Source organism: Mytilus trossulus, unplaced genomic scaffold (genome assembly GCF_036588685.1).
Source record: "Mytilus trossulus isolate FHL-02 unplaced genomic scaffold, PNRI_Mtr1.1.1.hap1 h1tg000249l___fragment_2___debris__unscaffolded, whole genome shotgun sequence".
Classification (NCBI taxonomy): domain Eukaryota; kingdom Metazoa; phylum Mollusca; class Bivalvia; order Mytilida; family Mytilidae; genus Mytilus; species Mytilus trossulus.
This window is the reverse complement of record NW_026963319.1, coordinates 122,784-141,069: the sequence shown is the minus strand read 5'-3', so window position 1 is coordinate 141,069 and position 18,286 is coordinate 122,784. Positions and strand designations below refer to the sequence as shown.

The following is an 18,286-nucleotide window of genomic DNA, read 5'->3' as shown; positions in this document are numbered from 1 at the left end:
AACTTTGCCCTGGAGATTTTAACTAGATTTGACGATACTTTGTTACATAGAAACGTACAATATCAGAACATGTAAACAAATAGAACAATTTGTTTTCTTTTGCACAGAAAATCATTAATTAACGCGTCAAATACATCCCTACTCTAAATTTAAATAATCTATTGCATTAAATAAAGAATTAAGCAATTAATGTTCAGCAATTTTTAGTACAAAGATTATCACCTTACAACTAAATTTTAATTGTTTTGCATTCTGTTGTCCTGTTATAACATACTTACTTATTAATCCATGAGAAATTTCATCCAAACCTACATAGACTCTTCTTTGGGACATGAAGTTGTGGAACATAGACTTTGCCATATTTCTTTGTGTATGCTCTGAGCATCTTCAAACTTAAAATTGATGTTGTCTTTGGTGAATTAAAACTCTTGTTTTGATTTTGAAGGTTCTCTGATTTGCTTTCCTCAGTTACATGTATGAGACTTTATATCAAATAAGTTTTCCTCTTCAAGGCTATTTTACTGATTTAAATTGAATGCCTTTTACAATATTCCAATATAAAAATACTATGAGCATGTTTTGATCCTGTTTATTGCAATTTCTTTATGACCCAAAAAATGGATAACCATACAGTTTCATTTTCAGATAGACTATTGATACAGACTTAACATCAACCAATGAAACATGAACATGGGTTTACGATCAAATGAACTCACTCATTCAGACATTCATTCCATACACAAAATATAGTTGACATGTTGCTTAAAGTATATGAAAGAAATAAATAAAAACATGAAAATGTAACATACACCAATTAGACAAACATTTACAACTTTCAAATATTCCATACATCAAATATTGTTGACATACATATATTGTTTATATATATATAGTATCTGAGAAACAAACAAAACCATGAAAAGTTACATAGACCAATAATCAATGAAAATGAGGTTAAAGGTCAGATGAACTTTGCAAGACAGATATGCTCACCAAACAATCATTTCAAACATTAATTTTTAGGACCATCAGTATAAAGGTTACGGACCATGTTCCTGTCCAAAGTCATTAGTGGTTGAAATATATATTATTTTTAATTAATTGTTTTGTAAAAACAAAGGCTGTTTTTTCCTGTTTGAATTGTTTTTATGTTGGGACCAATATGGTACAGATTTTGCTCAATGTTCAAGGCCATATGGTTCCCTGTCAATAAAAGATATGGTATGATTGCCAATATTGCAACTCTTCCTAAGAGACCAAATACACTGAAATTACAATTATAGGTCACACTCTGATCCTGATGTCCACATAATTTGAACTCTTATCTGAATGTCAATCATTCCACAACTCCTAATTTTCATATCGAGGATGTCACAAAACAGTTCTTGACCAAACTTGACATATTTCTGAACTTGAACCTTCCACAGTAAGAATAAATTTTTAGTTCCCTTCTGACAAAGTTGAAGATAAGTCAGTTTTCCACACTTTTTTTCTTCATGCATTTGATATTTGGTATATTGTTTTATGACAAGTAATAAGTCGAGTTTAAATTTTTTTGCGGTCTGTAATTTTGTGTAGAGTTATTTATATTAAACTAAACAAAGTTATGAAAAACAAATTTAATCTGAATCAAAGGTCATCTCCTGTGGTTTCCATGATAGCACCACTATAAGCTAAGTCCCAGTAATGTTCAACACCAAATCTTTTAAATTGTTCTCTAGCGAAAGCTTCTGTTGGACACACTTTGAATTTAATTTCTACGAATGCTCGGTTCTTTGTGGTACCCTGTAAAAAAACAAATTTTCAATGTTTTCTTAAAGTCATACACTTAATAATTGAAAGCTGAAATTTGCTATAAGTTTGTATGCAAAATTTGATAAATCACCAAATCAAATATCCTCTGTAATAATTTTATTTCCTTAATCCACCAAATTTGGATCCAATCAAAATAATTGTCTTAATAAATGAAGGTCTCAAAACAGTTTGAGATAAATCTGCTGTAAGAAGGAATGATTTGTATACATATGTACAAGAACTTTATAGCTTGCTGTTCGGTGTGAGCCTAGGCTCCAGGTTGAAGACTTTGACCAATAATGGTTTTTCATTTACAAATTGTGACTTAGATAGACAGTTGTCTCATTGGCACACATACCACATCTGCTTTTTATATGTACATGAAATGGTGTGATATTCAGACAGTGCAATCAGTATTTCTACATTTTACAGACTCAATGATAGATTGTTGGTGTTTAAGACCACGTTCAGCCCTATTGGCTATTTCAAGACATTTTTTTTACTTGTGCTCTGTAGCTGTAGTGCCCATAGAGAATACGATATCAGCAGGGAAACTAGCAATCCTACATGTCCTAGTCACTTAAGATTGGAATGTTAATAACCCAGCGCATGTGAGGTTTGGACTAAAACAAAAATCTGTGTTGAGTCTAGTGACATATTTAAAGGAACTATTAAGACCACTCAGTCACAGAGACTAAATGAAATAAAGAACTAATTTGTTGATTGCTGTACCCATTTGTTGACATTTTTACCTATTATGTCTGGGTTTTTTTCTCACACATTGTTTATACAGTGGAATTTGATGAATCTGTGATACTGTGAAAGTACTTTAATTCGTGGGTATCAATTTTCGTGGTTTGAGCAATATTTACATGTTCGTGGGTTTTTAAATTCGTGGATTTTAGTTTAAAAAATTAAAAAAATTAAAGCCTTTAGACACGAAGTTTGCAAATAGTCTTGATTGAAGGAAATTGCAAAGTAAACATTGACCTGTGTAAATCGGAGTGACAACACTAATTAACCCAAGATAAAGTGATCAACAGATTAAAGTCCATCAAGGGTGTTAATTAGGTAATAAACATGTCACCTAAAGGAAACAGTAACATAAACAAATGCTATATAAACGTATCTTGAATTGTCAAATAATTCTTATCAAAATCAAGCCCAGCATGAAATTATTATTTCACATGTGTATGAGAACTATGGGAATATAAAATGAACACTTTATCATACTAGCATATCAATACCCGAAATCTGACTTTCATCGGTCAAAAATATTTTTTATGAGAATTAAAAGATCAAAAGTTGTAGTTTATGTTATTAAAGATAAAATGGGTATAATCTTGCATGCAGGTGTAGTTCTGTGAATGCTATTGAAGTATTCTCAGATTTGGCAATATTCAAAACATGCTCTTGATCATACATGTATCAGTAGTCAAACATAAATGGGGGATCTTTCCAAGTCTTGATTTGGACAATGGTTGCTTTATTTCGTTGGACACTTAAATTCGTGGATAAAGTCATCCACGAAAACCACGAAAATTGGTACCCCACGAATAAAAGTACTTTCACAGTATAAGTAAGAGGTTTAGCTAGCTATAAAACCAGGTTTTACCCACCATTTTCTACAGAAGGAAATGCCTGTACCAATTCTGAAATGTGAGTTTTTTTCCCATTCATTTGATGTGTTTGAGCTTTCAATCTTGCCATTTGATTATAAAGGACTTTTTGTATTAAAATTTCCTTGGTATTTTTGTTATTATACTATTTCAGACAAATAGAACCTTACCTCCCAGACTAAGGAACATTTGTTACTTTTGTCTGTTTCTTCTTCTGAGTCACTGTCTTCTACAAAACACAAAAATGTATATCAAATACAAAAAGTTGATACTTTTCACCAATTATATCAAAAAAACAAAGTTTAACAATACCTATTTTTGTTTTTCAGGGAATAAAATACAAAAAAATAAGTAATCAAATTACCATTAGGCCACACCAATTTGATTCCTTGTTCGACGGACACGCCCGCACCTATTTTTTTCAAAACAGTTTTTTTTTATTTTTATTATATTCCCGCTTCCCCCATCCGGTAATGAAATCATGTCTATTTCCCGCACCGTTTTTTTGTAAATATTATATAGAGATTTCAACATTTGTTTTTTATAATCACAGTCCAGCCTTTATATAACGATTCTAAACCTATCAGCACCCCACAACACTTTAAATATCTGCGAGAATATTTGTTTCAGCATGAAACCAATTAATTCCAAGCGGGAGTGCTCCGATATAAATAGAAATACCAGTACAGAACAAAATGTTGGTTTCTTTACCCTAACTTATATTCCCTATAAAAAAAATGTTCGTTGTTAAAATAAAGTACAAAGAACTTCTGAAGGATTTGCCTTCAACTGCAATTATAATGTATGGTGACGGTCATACCCGCTGCAGGTTTATGCACCTGTCCTGGTTGATTTAGAGACCTGTCGTTCAACAGTTATCGTTTGTTGATGTGGTTCATTGGTATTTTCCCGTTTGGAAATATAATTTAGATCGTTGGTTTTCCTGTTCGAATTGTGTACAATACTAAGTTGTGGTCCCTTATAGGTTGCTGGTTGGTCTTGATCAAAGCACTGTGTAAAAGGCCGTACTTTGACCTATGTTTGTTATTATCAGGTTGGGACCAACCCTCCCTCAGACAAGGGCCTTGAAGGGGTCATTTTACCATGTTTACTGTTCAGTCTGTTGTAGAAAAGAAAATAGAAATACTAAGGATTTGTACAGTGCTACTATACAAAACCTTTGACAACTTAGAATTTTTTACTCAAAAAGAGGAGAAATACATTATATTTTTTACAACTTTTCTAAAAGAGGGATGAGTCCACTTATTTTGAATAATATTAAACTGTTAAAGTAAATGTGTTAACATGGTTAAAGTCTAGGAATATTACAAAATTCTTGGATATGTTTTGACCATTTAATACAAAATATTATAGATCTTTGGGAAAATACAAGCCCTTTTGTACAAAAAAAAATTATAACTTTAATATTTTGACCCCTCATAAAAGGGATATTCATAACATTTAGGGGTTGTTCTGAACCGGATTATGACTTGGATGGAGAATTGTCTTATTGTCAGTCACACATAGATATAGGAAGATGTGGTGTGAGTGCCAATGAGACAACTCTCCATCCAAATACATACACCAGATTTAATTATTCAATTATTTCTTGTTGAACAGGGAAAAATACTTCATAAATTAAAGAAATGTCAAGGTACAAGTGAAAAATCAAGTTTTAATATAGTGAAAACCTACTATTTTATGTTTACAAAAAAAAATTATAATCGCTCGCCTTTACTTTTTAAGCTTCGCCTAAAAAATTTGCAAATTAAATATTTTTTTATTAAAATTTTCAAATCGCTCGCTCGCCCCAATTGTTGGAGTCCAAAAATCCGTAGAACAAGAAATTAAATTGGTGTGGCCTTAGATATACTTTTCTAGTTAGTTGATGGACAAAGCATGATTGACTGCTGGTTGCAAGAGATAACCACTTAGAACAGACTCTATATGGATTAAACACTAGAAGTTTGGTTTCAATAGAATCATCAGTTTTACAGTTTTATCAGAGAAGATTTAGAAAAATAAATAAAAAGAAAATTGGCGACAGACAATAGAGTAAAACAGATGCCAAGTTATGGCAAAAACTTCTTAAAGCCTAATAAGCTAGAGGACATTAAAAGAGATCTAAATGATTAAGTCTCTAGTGGATAATTCATTTAGCATTTTTCCCTTTGCAATTTTCTGATTTACTTGACATGCTTGATGTAGTTTAATAAGGAACGTTTTAACTTAAAAGATTTATATTCAGGTTAGTTTCTATTCATGAAAATAAAACGCTTGCAAATATAAGTTGGTTTACAGTAAAATTGAGAATGGAAATGGGGAATGTGTCAAAGGGACAACAACCCGACCATAGAGCAGACAACAGCAGAAGGCCACCAACAGGTCTTCAATGTAGCGAGAAATTCCCGCACCTGGTGAAGTCCTTCAGCTGACCCCTAAACAAATATATACTAGTTCAGTGATAATGAACGCCAAACTAATTTCCAAATTGTACACAAGAAACTACAAGATTAATAAAGGCCAGAGGCTCCTGACTGTCTTCATGTGTGTCTTCCTTTCATTTTGTGCATCACTATAAATCGACGGAATTTAGTTGTTTCATTGGCAATCATACCACATCTTATCTTATCTAGGGCAATTAAGGAGATGAATGAATTGAGTCTCATACAGAATAGGGAAATTAAAATAAAGCCGAAAGACTTGGATTTATCAGCGATTTGTAATTTTTTCTTTTGAGCTTACTGTCTATTATTTTGTTGATCACAGACAGGACCTGATACTGTGAAAGTACTTTTGTTTGTGGGGTACTAATTTTAGGGATTGGTATTTAAATTCTAAATGCAATGTAAATTTTCAATTTAAAAATAAAATGTTCTAATTAAATCCATGAATACAAAAAAAACATGGAACTAAGGAAATATGAAAATCCAAAAAGAGCGATGCTAACAAATTAAAGTACCTTCACATTACTTGAACGTACTAGAAACTTGTACCAGTGCAGATATGGTCAATCTGCAATAATTAATTAATAAATCTCTTTGTAATAGTACTGACCATCGTCTTTTGATCTTTTCTGTGTGTCTTCATTCCATTTAATCCTGTGCATCATTAGTCGACGGAATTTTCTTTGCTGTTTAGGACCTGGAAATAAGTACATAAAAGTCAGCATTCCATCATAGTATGTTGTGATGTTACACTTTTGTTTTAGATAAGGGTGAAGGTTGGTACCTGTTTAAATGTTTAAATCTGTTGCATTTGTTTGCACCTGTCATAAGTCAGGAATCTGATATTCAGTAGTTGTCATTTGTTGATTTGGTTCTTAAGACTTTCTCGTTTATTTTTGTGGGTATCAATTTCGTAGATTATAGAAATTTTGCATTTTCATGAATATTTGATTGTGTGGTTTCACCAATCTCTGCATACAAAGCCTATAAAAAAATGAAAATGAACAATTGAATTTCAGGTTAACATGTTCCCACAAAACCAACATTAATTGGTATCCAACCAATAATGATGAATCCACGGTAGTATGTTTAAAGTCATAAGAAACGAGTGACCGGTGAAAAATAATGTTCTTCCATTCTTAAACCAATGCATACAAACATCATAAACTTAGTCTTCTGTGCTCGAATTTATCATTTTTTTCGTGTAAATTTCGTATAATCGTCAATTTTTTTTTCAATCGGTCAGTGTTGTTGTGAAAATATGGCAGGTAATAAAAGTTCGTGTTTTGAAGCCGAAGTTTAACGATTGTCACCTGTTTGTCAACAATTGACGAAAAATAAACAAAAAAGCATGGAAGTTGAGCACGTGTTTAACATGTAAATTCAGATAATATTTTATTTTAAGGACATCCATGCGTATTGTGGTCACCGGATTTTTACGAGATGGGTCACACTGAGGTCACCTTGCATACGGAAAATATATCGGGGGAATTGCTTGCTGGAAGGAAGCAATTCAAATAAAGTAAACTTCTTCTAAATATGAATAAATTAAAGAATTTTCTTCAGAAAAAAGTATATGTACATAAGTTTTACAATAAAAACTATCCATTGAGTTATAAAAAACATATGCATTATTTTTTTTTGATTTGAGGTTTCTTATGACTTTAATATTATTTTATATATTCTTTAATTTGATCTATTATACTACTGTAAATTCAGAAATTATTGCGTGCACTTATTATTGGAAATTTTGAAGAATGGAGTGAAATGCGAGATTAACTATTGCTATTTCAGGAGAATCTGCATACAGTTATATGTATCATTTATCAGAATGCGAGTTTTTATTATTGCTTTTATTATTGCGATACTCATTCAGTCCCATTATTCGCATTAATAAAAACCTCGCATAATTTCAGAATTTACAGTATTATTTCATAGACTCTTTATTCTTATATGAAATTCTTTTTTTCGCATTGGAAATAAAGCCTTGGCATCTGTTGTACTCTATTGTTTGTCTCCAAAGGAGTAGGTTCAGTAAGACCCCATTTTGGCCCCAAAATATAGCAGTTTTGCAAAATTGTGAAAATGTAGTCCTTTAGCTATTTATTGGAAAATAGAATGCTTCTGCTACACAAATATGGTCTGTTTTTGACAATACAATCACATATATCGGGTACTAACATCATTAAGTCATGCTAAATTACTGAAATCTTCACAATTTTGGCATTTTGGTTAAAATTTAGACGGTTTCCGTCTCAAATGAAAGTGGCCGCATTCATGTTCATTCATTATATTAAAATGTAAGTTGCATTTTATGATAATACATAACATATATAAAGATTGAGGATGGACACGGATGTGGCAACTTTCATTTTTGACAACAAGAGTGCACACACTGAAATGTCTCGCCTTCTTTACTAATCATAGATACTATCTTGATAAAATATAAAGCTTTATTACAACTGTCACATAAACTCAACATTAACCAAGAAAAGGAAACATTGATCAATCAACCATGAAAATGAGGTCAAGGTCAGATAAACCATGCCAGGCAGACATGTACAGCTAACAATTTTTCATTACAACAAATATAGTTGACTTATTGCTTATAAATAAAGAAAAACAGACCAAAACACACAAACACTTAAAACTTAGCAATGGACCATGAAAATGAGGTCAAAGTCAAATTAAACCAGCGTAACCAACATAAAGATCATAAAATATGTCCATACACCAAATATAGTTGACCTAATGCATAAAGTATCAGAAAAATAGACCAAAACTAAAAAACTTAACTTTGACCACTGAACCATAAAAAATAAGGTCAAGGTCAGATGACACCTGTCAGCTAGACATGTACACCTTACAATCATTCCATACACCAACTATAGTAGACCTATTGCATATAGTATAAGAAAAACAGACCAAAACACAAAAACTTAACTATAACCACTGAACCATGAAAATGAGGTCAAGGTCAGATGACACCTGCCAGTTGGACATGTAGACCTTACAGTCCTTCCATACACTGAATATACTAGACCTATTGCTTATAGTATCTGAGATATGGACTTGACCACCAAAACTTAACCTTGTTCACTGATCCATGAAAGGAGGTCGAGGTCAAGTGAAAACTGTCTGACAGACATGAGGACCTTGCAAGGTACGCACATACCAAATATTGTTATCCAATTACTTATAATAAGAGAGAATTTAACATTACAAAAAATCTTAACTTTTTTTTCAAGTAGTCACTGAACCATGAAAATGAGGTCAAGGACATTGGACATGTGACTGACGGAAAGTTCGTAACATGAGGCATCTATAAACAAAGTATGAAGCATCCAGGTCTTCAAACTTCTAAAATATAAAGCTTTTAAGAAGTGAGCTAACACCACCGCCGTAGCCGCCGCCGGATCACTATCCCTATGTCGAGCTTTCTGCATCAAAAGTTGCAGGCTCGACAAAAACCATCTGAAAAGTGACGACTTTTTGCATATTTGATAAGATTTTTCAAATTTTTGGTTGAATCAGAAGGTTTTTAATGACTTAATCAGCTAAAATTTTCACATATACCAATTGAATCAATTGAAATAGACACTTGAGTGTTTAAAAAAAGTCCAAAATCTTTTGTTAGATGAACCTGAAATTTGAAGCCAAAATCGACCCTTACCGGAACTACTCCTTTTAAATACATACCTCCTTCTACCACTACAACATTACAATCTTTATGACACACAGCAATTCCTGTCATAAACAGCTGATTTGCATTTGCTTCTACTTTAAATTTCTTTGCTGGATTTTTCAAATCTTTTAATCTGAAAAATTTAGTTTAATAATTTTGATGAGGTATTAAATATTATAATTAATCACCATATGTTTTGTTTGTCACAACAAAGATAACTGAAAGCAGTTGACATTACTGGGCCCGGTTGTCCAAAAGTGTCATTAAGCTTGATTTTACTATCATATATCCAACTTGATATGTCATAAAGATTTATGGTGGGGCACAGAAACAAATAACAAGATCTAATGTGAACAATTCTCAATTTTATAGGTAATATATGTTCATGGTATATCATTTATTTTTAAAATTGACAACTGGAAATAATTAAGGTCGAAAGTTACATGGAATATAATTTGCTGAAAGTTGCCTAGGGTATACCGTATAGCGGGTTATTTTCGCGGGTGTAAAATTTCGTGATTTTCATTGAATAAGGTATACAAAAAATTTTGACGGTTATTATTTTGGCGGATTCAACATTTTTAACATTATCTTTGCATGTACACTTTTAAATTGGCGGAATTTATTTTGGCGATTTTGTTCTATCCGCGAAAATAAGCGAAAATTTACACCCGTTGAAAATAACCCGCTATACGGTATATTATTCAAAGTTGCCTAGGGTATATTTTATTCAAAGTTGCCTAGGGTATATAATTTGATGAAAGTTGCCCAGGGTATAATTTGATGAAAGTTGCCTAGGGTATATAATGCGCTGAAAGTTACCTGGGGTGTAATTTGCAGAAAGTGCATAGAGTATAATTTGCAAAAAGTTGTCTGGGGTATAATTTGCAGAAAGTTGCCTGGGGTATAATTAGCAGAAAGTTGCCTAGGGTATGATAATGGTATCAGATCACATTTATTTAGTCTTACCTATATACAGAAACATGAACACCAAGTGTGGTATCTTCTTTTATTTTTCTCATTTTCTTTTCTCGTCGCTGCTCTGGTGTCAATTTTCTGGCTGCATTAGCCTCTTCGTGAGCTCTGTTAAATTTAAATTTTAATAAAATTATTCACAATTTGTAATTACAGAATAATCAGGGGTAATTTTATTTATCATACAACAAAATGAGGTCTGGTTCTGTTCCATTTGTATTCTGAGACAACCTTCATGTTGGCATTAAGCAGTCATTTAACTTTTTTTTTAGATAAGGATGAAGGTTGGTAAAATGTTTAAAACCGCTGCATTTGCTTGTACCTGTCCTTAGTCAAGAATCTGATGTTAACATCAAGTTACAGTAAATGGGCTATTTCACAGATCTTGATAAAAAATTTAATACATCTTTGTCTCATTGATATATAAATGAAAACCAAAAATAATGCATCTATATCTTTATATTTAGTAATTTCTGAATTCAACTAAGAATTACAAAAGTATATTTCAGAATTTCATTTAAAAACTAAAGTATACAAACTTCTGTCTTTTCTCCATCTGAGCTCTCACATGAGCCTCTATCTTTGTAGGGTCCTGTACTGCTTCAGTTCCTAACACCCTCATCAAGTTAGCCATCCGTACTGAAAAAAACCCATAAAATATCATTAACTAGCTATAGCCTACTACAAACATGTCCTGATTGATGGATTGATAATTTAAGTTAGAGAAGGTCAACAAAAAATTCAGCAATATTTCCATTAATAAAGGGGCATAACTCTAGAAAGATAAAAGGGATACAGTACATTCCGGTTATTTGCATAGCCTATTTGTCAGACGAAATTATGCAATAAAGCGGAGTATGCTTATATCCGAAATGACAAATTACGGAGTCAAATGACATCGATAGTGCAGATCAGCAAAGAAGAAAGATGTATGTCCATAGTCCACTTACAACATAATGAATGCTTATTTATTCTAATAAAAGTTATTTGTCTACTGTCATACATTTTATTTCATTGTGTATTCTTTCAATAAAGTTTATTAACACATTTTGTTTTTGTTTATTTATGTACCGACTTTTCCTTTACCTGAGATACGATAATAAAATTGTTCTAAAAATAGATTTGTTTCTATGACCCGGATGTACAAATGAAATTGTTACGCTTTGTTTAAAACAAACTGTTTAATAATACTACACAGTTTATAATCATTGTAAACAATAATTGTGTAATGAACTGCCTTTGATATTCAGTATTTACCAATTACACAGTGATGTGACACTGTTACTTTAACACCGCTAGTTTCGTTTATGCAAAGCAGTTAACAGGTGATGGGGCCATACACGGGTTATTTGCTGGACACGAGTGTTGAAAGTGAGAAAATATAATAATCAGAAGTTAATTTTCTTTTAGAAAAATATTAAAAAGGAAAGATTGATGTATAAAATTCTTCAACCATATATAAATGCCCTGTAATATTTTACATAAATGTAGATCACCCACGCTGAATTATGAAATTACACATTGGATAATGATCGATAATTAGCAGGCGTTAATGTTTTAAAAATTCACCCAAAATATAATCTATGAACAATGTTTGAAATCCAATCAATAATTAACACCTTTTGAGATAAAAGATCATAGAATGGTCAATCAGCTGATTGACATTTTTATGACCTCGAGGCTTAAAATAGAATATGGGAAACTTTACCTGTGTACACATCGAGGCCTTTTCTATAATCATATAAACACGAAAGATACTGTTTTTAAACTTTATTTGAATAACACACAAGTAAATGTGAAATAATAATGAAAATTATGATGCATTCAAGAAAAATATACTTACCAAATTGCCGTTTCCGGTCAAAAATCTCGTCAGTTTTAACTGAGCATATCTAGCTGGCGATTATTTTCTATGCAATAAACCGAAATGCCACTTGTAAGGCTATGCATATAACCGGACAATTTAACATTAGGTGAATGGGAAATGGTTTTGTGCAGGAGAAAAGTATGCAATTAACCGAATTATGCTATTAAGCGGTATGCAATTAAGTGGAATCGACTGTACCACCAAAATTCAAACTTGATCTATGTTTTATAGTAATAAAGATTCCTAATATTTGGTTGAGGCAAATTAAAGTTAGAGAATGGAAACCAATTTGGGATGTACGGACAGACAAGGGTAAAACTTAATGCCCCCTCTCCTTCAATTAGGAGCATAAAATATAAAGAGAATCGATAAAACCTTCAAAGTATGAAGGATGCAGTTATACAAAGCCTGTTTTCTCCTTACCTTTTGGCTCTGGTGGAGGCAATAAACCAAGTCGTATTTTTTCTTGTTCCTCTTTTTGAGCTTCCTGTCTGTTTTGTCGACGTAATTTCTTTCTCTCCTTCTTTGTGAGGTAGACTGGAATTTCTGGCTCCTTGTCAGGCTCAGCTAAGGAAATGATATACAACAGAAAATTAAATATAGATTATTCCTCCTAGTTCTAGGCTCAGGCTCAGCTAAGGAAATGATATACAACAGAAAATTAAATATAGATTATTCCTCCTAGTTCTAGGCTCAGGCTCAGCTAAGGAAATGATATACAACAGAAAATTAAATATAGATTATTCCTCCTAGTTCTAGGCTCAGGCTCAGCTAAGGAAATGATATACAACAGAAAATTAAATATAGATTATTCCTCCTAGTTCTAGGCTCAGGCTCAGCTAAGGAAATGATATACAACAGAAAATTAATTATAGATTATTCCTCCTAGTCCTTATCAGGCTCAGCTAAGGAAATGATATACAACAGAAAATTAAATATAGATTATTCCTCCTAGTTCTAGGCTCAGGCTCAGCTAAGGAAATGATATACAACAGAAAATTAAATATAGATAACTCCTCCTCGTTCTAGGCTCAAATTTATATAACAGATTTACAGAGCTAGGAGAAAAGGTGGCCATTCAGTCAGATCATTTAAAAAAGGCCTGAGGGTTATGTAATTACATGCATTTGATTATAATTGCTAAAAAATGGCGTCAGGCTATAAAAATGATCACAGTTTTGAACGATGGCGGAAGACAATTGAACGATGGCGCGAGTCATTTGACAATGGCGCAAGACATTTGAACGATGGCGGGGCGCCATCATTAAACAGGCCATGGAGATCCCTGTTGGATGTTCTGTAATATCAGTTAATGATTCTGACAGATCATTTAAATCATTCAAGCCCTTGTTGAGGTTAAAGACTTTCATAGTACTGTGGGATATATAAATATATTTATAAGCGCTACCTATATAAAGTCCTGGTGTTAATGTCATTGTCATCCATAATTTTATCTACATCTTTCAAATAAACACAACACATTCTACACTATATACAATCATGACATTGGTGACGTGACCAGGATGTATGGTTGGTAGATTTTTGTGTTCATTCTTATGTGTCATCTTTATGGGATGTTTTTCAAGGTTTGTGATACTAGTCAAAAACTCTGACAGGTCATCTAAATTATTGTCCCCCCCCTCACACCCTCACAAATAAATACCTGGAGGTTTCATCTGTATTGGATGTTCTACAAGGTTTGTTATACCAGTTAATGACTCCACAAGATTCTCTAAATCATTGTACCTGCAAAAGAAGGTTAAACAAATAAATTGGGGATGTGTCCATGGACCCAGATGATGCCCCTGCTTATTTATAAAGTGACAACTCAAAAACTGTAAAAGTGATGATACACAAATTCTTACTTAATCTGAGTTTTGTGGCTTAAGTATTGTGTATATGTTAATTTATTTTGGGTTTATTATTTTCGAAAAGCAGCACAGAAAATAAGTGGAATTCCCAATGATGTTGTGTCTAAGGACATGAATGCCACCACTCAAGCTTGCTAATAATATTTTTTGGGAGCTTTTGATGCAAACTTCAGTTTGAATGGAGTTGGAAGGAAAATCTATCAAGAGTGCAGTAACGACAAAATAAGGGGCATAGCTCTCACAAATTACACAAATCCCAACTCTAAGAGGTTTGGTTCTTAGCACTGTGCATATGTTCCATAAAATTTGAAGTCCGATTAAAATATGAATGTGTAAATAAACGTACTAATAATGTGATAGTAAAATATGTGTGTAATAAAACTTATACATGTGTGTTAGGGTAAAATGTATGTGTACTTACGTGTGTGAGGGTAAAATATATGTGAACTTACGTGTGTGAGGGTAAAATATATGTGAACTTACGTGTGTGAGGGTAAAATGTATGTGTACTTACGTGTGTGAGGGTAAAATATATGTATCCCACCATTCTATGTCTGGTATTTCTCCTTCACTCTGTAAAGCAAAAACATGTCTCTCAAAACCCATTTCATTTTGAACAATGTACCTAACAAAAAAACAAGGTAACTGAAGCATGACTTCCTTTCTTTTTATTTTGTTAATAGTTTTTCTTTCATGCTATATTTTAAGTTTCCAAATTGCTTGAGGTTTGTGTCCTTATAATTCTACAGCAACAGCAGATTCGTAAGTAAACTTCAAATTTCAAATTCAAATTATTTTTCTTCTATTCCTAAATTTACCACTCAAATTATTCCCTTTAAAAACTGTTCCTATAACTCTTGTTCAATCTCATAAATATACTGTAAACCAACTAATTTTTCGCGGGCGATTTATTTTAGCAACTTTCACGAGTAAAAAAATATCTCGAAGTTAAATCGTCGCCAATATGTAAAACTTGGATCTTTCGTTATTTGACAACATCAAGTTAATTAGAAAATCGTGAAATTAAATTTGCCGCGAAATGGACTCGAAAGGGCTAAACGCGAAATAAAGTATCCGCGAAAATAAGTTGGTTTACAGTAACTCATTTTAGGACAAACAGTGTTGAGAACAGATATTGACCACTGCATGACTTTTGTGCTTGGTAATATTTTTGATAAAAACTTCAGCGTGTAGAATGGCAACAGACTTTATATTGGATATTTTCAGCATTTTCGGCAGGTTGTCCTGTTTAGTGTGGAGCTGTTTAAAAAAGCCCTGAGTGGTACCGAATCAAAATGAGGAATATTGCAAACTTGGATCAATGGTGCCTTCTGTAATCATATAAACACAAACACTTACGACTTCTTATCTTCTATTTGGCTCATTGTGTGTCACGCTTTCTTAAATCATAGCGTGATAAGTCTGTTGCCATACCCTATTAATGAAAACGCCCCCCAAAAAACACACAATAAGTCTGTCACCATTCTGCATTGAGAACTTACTAATTCTTTCTTTGGAGCTATTGTTGCTAATTTTGCTGCTGATGCAATACCAGTCCTCTTTGCAGTATAAGCAATTTCATTCTGCAATCTTTCTAGCTGTGCCTGAAATATAAATATCAAAGTTATTTGTCTTTTAGTTACATTAATGAATACATGGACATTATGTTCATGATGTTCAGTGGTTGTTGTTTCTTGACGAAGTTGATATCTATGTCATTGCACTGTTTGAATTTTCCAGATTTTATTACAATCTTAATCTTTTAGTTGTATTATAACAGAAAAAGTAAGCCGTAGACTTCTGTTTGTTTTTTACCAAATTTCTCTTTCATTAAATTTAAGCTTTATAGTTGAATCCACTTTTTTTGAACTTTGGTGGATTGTTATCTCACTGAAATCATACCACATCTTCTTTTTCTTATTTCTAGTTTTTTGTTGTTGACAGAAGTCAAAATGAAAGTAGAGAAACATCCTACTTACTTTTGTCCTTAATCTTTGTGCCACTTGCTCAAACTTTCCTTTCTCGTGAAATTTAAATCCTCTTTTGGGTCTCTGTGCAGCTTTCACACTGTAAATAAAGTTTAAAATATAGATCAGTAATAGAGAGGAATTACTAACATAGATCTAATCACAACATTACTGATTTTGTTAAATGAAACCATTCAAACTATGTGTATCAGTAAAAATGAATTTATGACAAATAAAAAGTATAGGCAATGCTGTAAAAAAAGTAAAATAACAAAAATAATAAATTCTGAGGAAAATTCAAAACAGAGAGTCCCATATCAAATGTCAAAATCAAAAGCTCAAACACACCAAACAAATGGATAACAATTGTCCTATTCCTGACTTGGTACCGCCATTTTCTTATGTAGAAATGTGAAAATGTAAACTGTGAAAACATACAATTAACAGAGTCTTACAATGGTTCATAGTCTGACCAGTTTCAGTCCTTCATTGACCTTCTTCAGAGGAGCTTTATTGTAAAGTTTAATTATACATTTATCATTCTTGCATCGTCACTTATTGGCCAAAATAATATTTTGTTAAGAAATTATTGATTGCTAATGTCTATGTTAACCTCTGGATGTCTTTTGTTGTGTTGTGTCGTTGGGTTGCTGTCTAATTTAAATAATAAACATCTCCCTTTATTAATACATACTCAACTCTAGGATCAAAGAAGTTGCCCTCAGTTATTTCCTCCGGAGGTTTCTCAAGAATTCCCTTAAAATCTTTGATTTTCTTTGCCCTGATGTTTGCCTGTGAAAAAAAGAATATATTTTGTATTACAATAATTTGCTACTATCAATCTTTGGTTTTACAGTCACAAATTTTTAATACTTAGAAATCAAATAAGCAATTGCTAAAATAAACTCTGCATTTATCTGTAGACAGATGAATTATAAATAGTTGACACAGGAATATGTCTTGCCGTGAGCATAAAATTAGATAAAGACTATCTTATAGGCATCAACATTTCTTATAATTAGTTCAAAGTTACTGGAACATGCAACTTTAAAGAAAATATCATTGATCTATCACAACTATCAAACTAAATTAAGCAGACAACTTTAAAATGGTTGACGTCTCCAAATCTGTACCACCGCCATCATAAGTCTCGCTTTCCTCAACTTTCATTGCAGGCAATACAAAAATTACACTGAAATTGAGATTGGAAATGGGGAATATGTCAGGGAGACAACATGACCAAAGAGCAGAAAACAGCATGAGTTCACCCATTGGTCTTCAATACAGCGGAGGCAGGCTTCAGCTACAATAAGCACAGCACAGCTCAGTGGATGTCAATGTGCAAAGTTCAAAGAAGTTATTCTTACCCTTAGTGTTGGCGTGTGTTGTGTAAGCTGTATAACTTCTCCTGTGGCTGAGTCAATGGTTCGTCCTTCTCTGTCTAAAATCAGTGGTGGGGGACTGAAATACAAAGAAAAAGACAAATGTTCATATATATCAGTTAAAAATCAAATAAATGTATTTTATTCAGTGTCATCTCCTATTGACCATATATCCATGTAAGCACCCGCCACCCAGACAACTGTAATTGAGAATTATAGTGCATTATCAGTCAGGATATAACTCTATAGGGTTATTACAGGAAAATAACATACATTTGTTATTGTGGACTAAAAAATCAAAGAACTGTGATAACATATGTATGTTACATGTTTCAAAGGGACAATATACATCATAAGTTTCGTTGAAATGTATACAAGTTTTATTTATATTACTATTATCTTAATGTATACTTAACTATTGAAAGATATAACAGTTCATAGTATTCCAATTTTGAATAGTACAACTATATGTTATTACAGAAAAAAATATGCCTGTAATAACTAAAGGTTGTTATCACGGCTTCTCTTTATCACTTCAAAGCATTTGCTCAGACATAAATCATGCTTAATTACAATGTATTTAAATTTATTGTAAGAAATAATAACCAGAGCATGTAATGAGGTTCTGCGCAAGTTTCTCAGTAATTCCCAAGTGTCTTGTATAATAAGTTACATTCCT

The 18,286-nt window shown here is 32.4% G+C and overlaps 1 protein-coding gene across 1 annotated transcript in view; it reads right to left on the bottom strand.

Annotated features, from left to right (window-relative positions):
* Window positions 1-1,604: 1,604 nt before the first annotated feature.
* The window catches only part of LOC134701691 (U4/U6 small nuclear ribonucleoprotein Prp3-like), a 32,963-nt gene continuing 16,281 nt past the window's right edge, over window positions 1,605-18,286 (bottom strand). The window contains exons 8-20 of the mRNA XM_063562825.1: window positions 17,593-17,686; window positions 16,920-17,017; window positions 16,238-16,325; window positions 15,761-15,862; window positions 14,773-14,831; window positions 14,051-14,133; window positions 12,811-12,954; window positions 11,060-11,159; window positions 10,515-10,628; window positions 9,560-9,678; window positions 6,471-6,557; window positions 3,584-3,642; window positions 1,605-1,785 (exon numbers count right to left, since the gene is read on the bottom strand). Of these exons, the coding sequence (XP_063418895.1) occupies window positions 1,630-1,785; window positions 3,584-3,642; window positions 6,471-6,557; window positions 9,560-9,678; window positions 10,515-10,628; window positions 11,060-11,159; window positions 12,811-12,954; window positions 14,051-14,133; window positions 14,773-14,831; window positions 15,761-15,862; window positions 16,238-16,325; window positions 16,920-17,017; window positions 17,593-17,686 (1,303 nt within the window). The 3' untranslated portion in view covers window positions 1,605-1,629. The remainder of the gene's footprint in view (window positions 1,786-3,583; window positions 3,643-6,470; window positions 6,558-9,559; window positions 9,679-10,514; window positions 10,629-11,059; window positions 11,160-12,810; window positions 12,955-14,050; window positions 14,134-14,772; window positions 14,832-15,760; window positions 15,863-16,237; window positions 16,326-16,919; window positions 17,018-17,592; window positions 17,687-18,286) is intronic.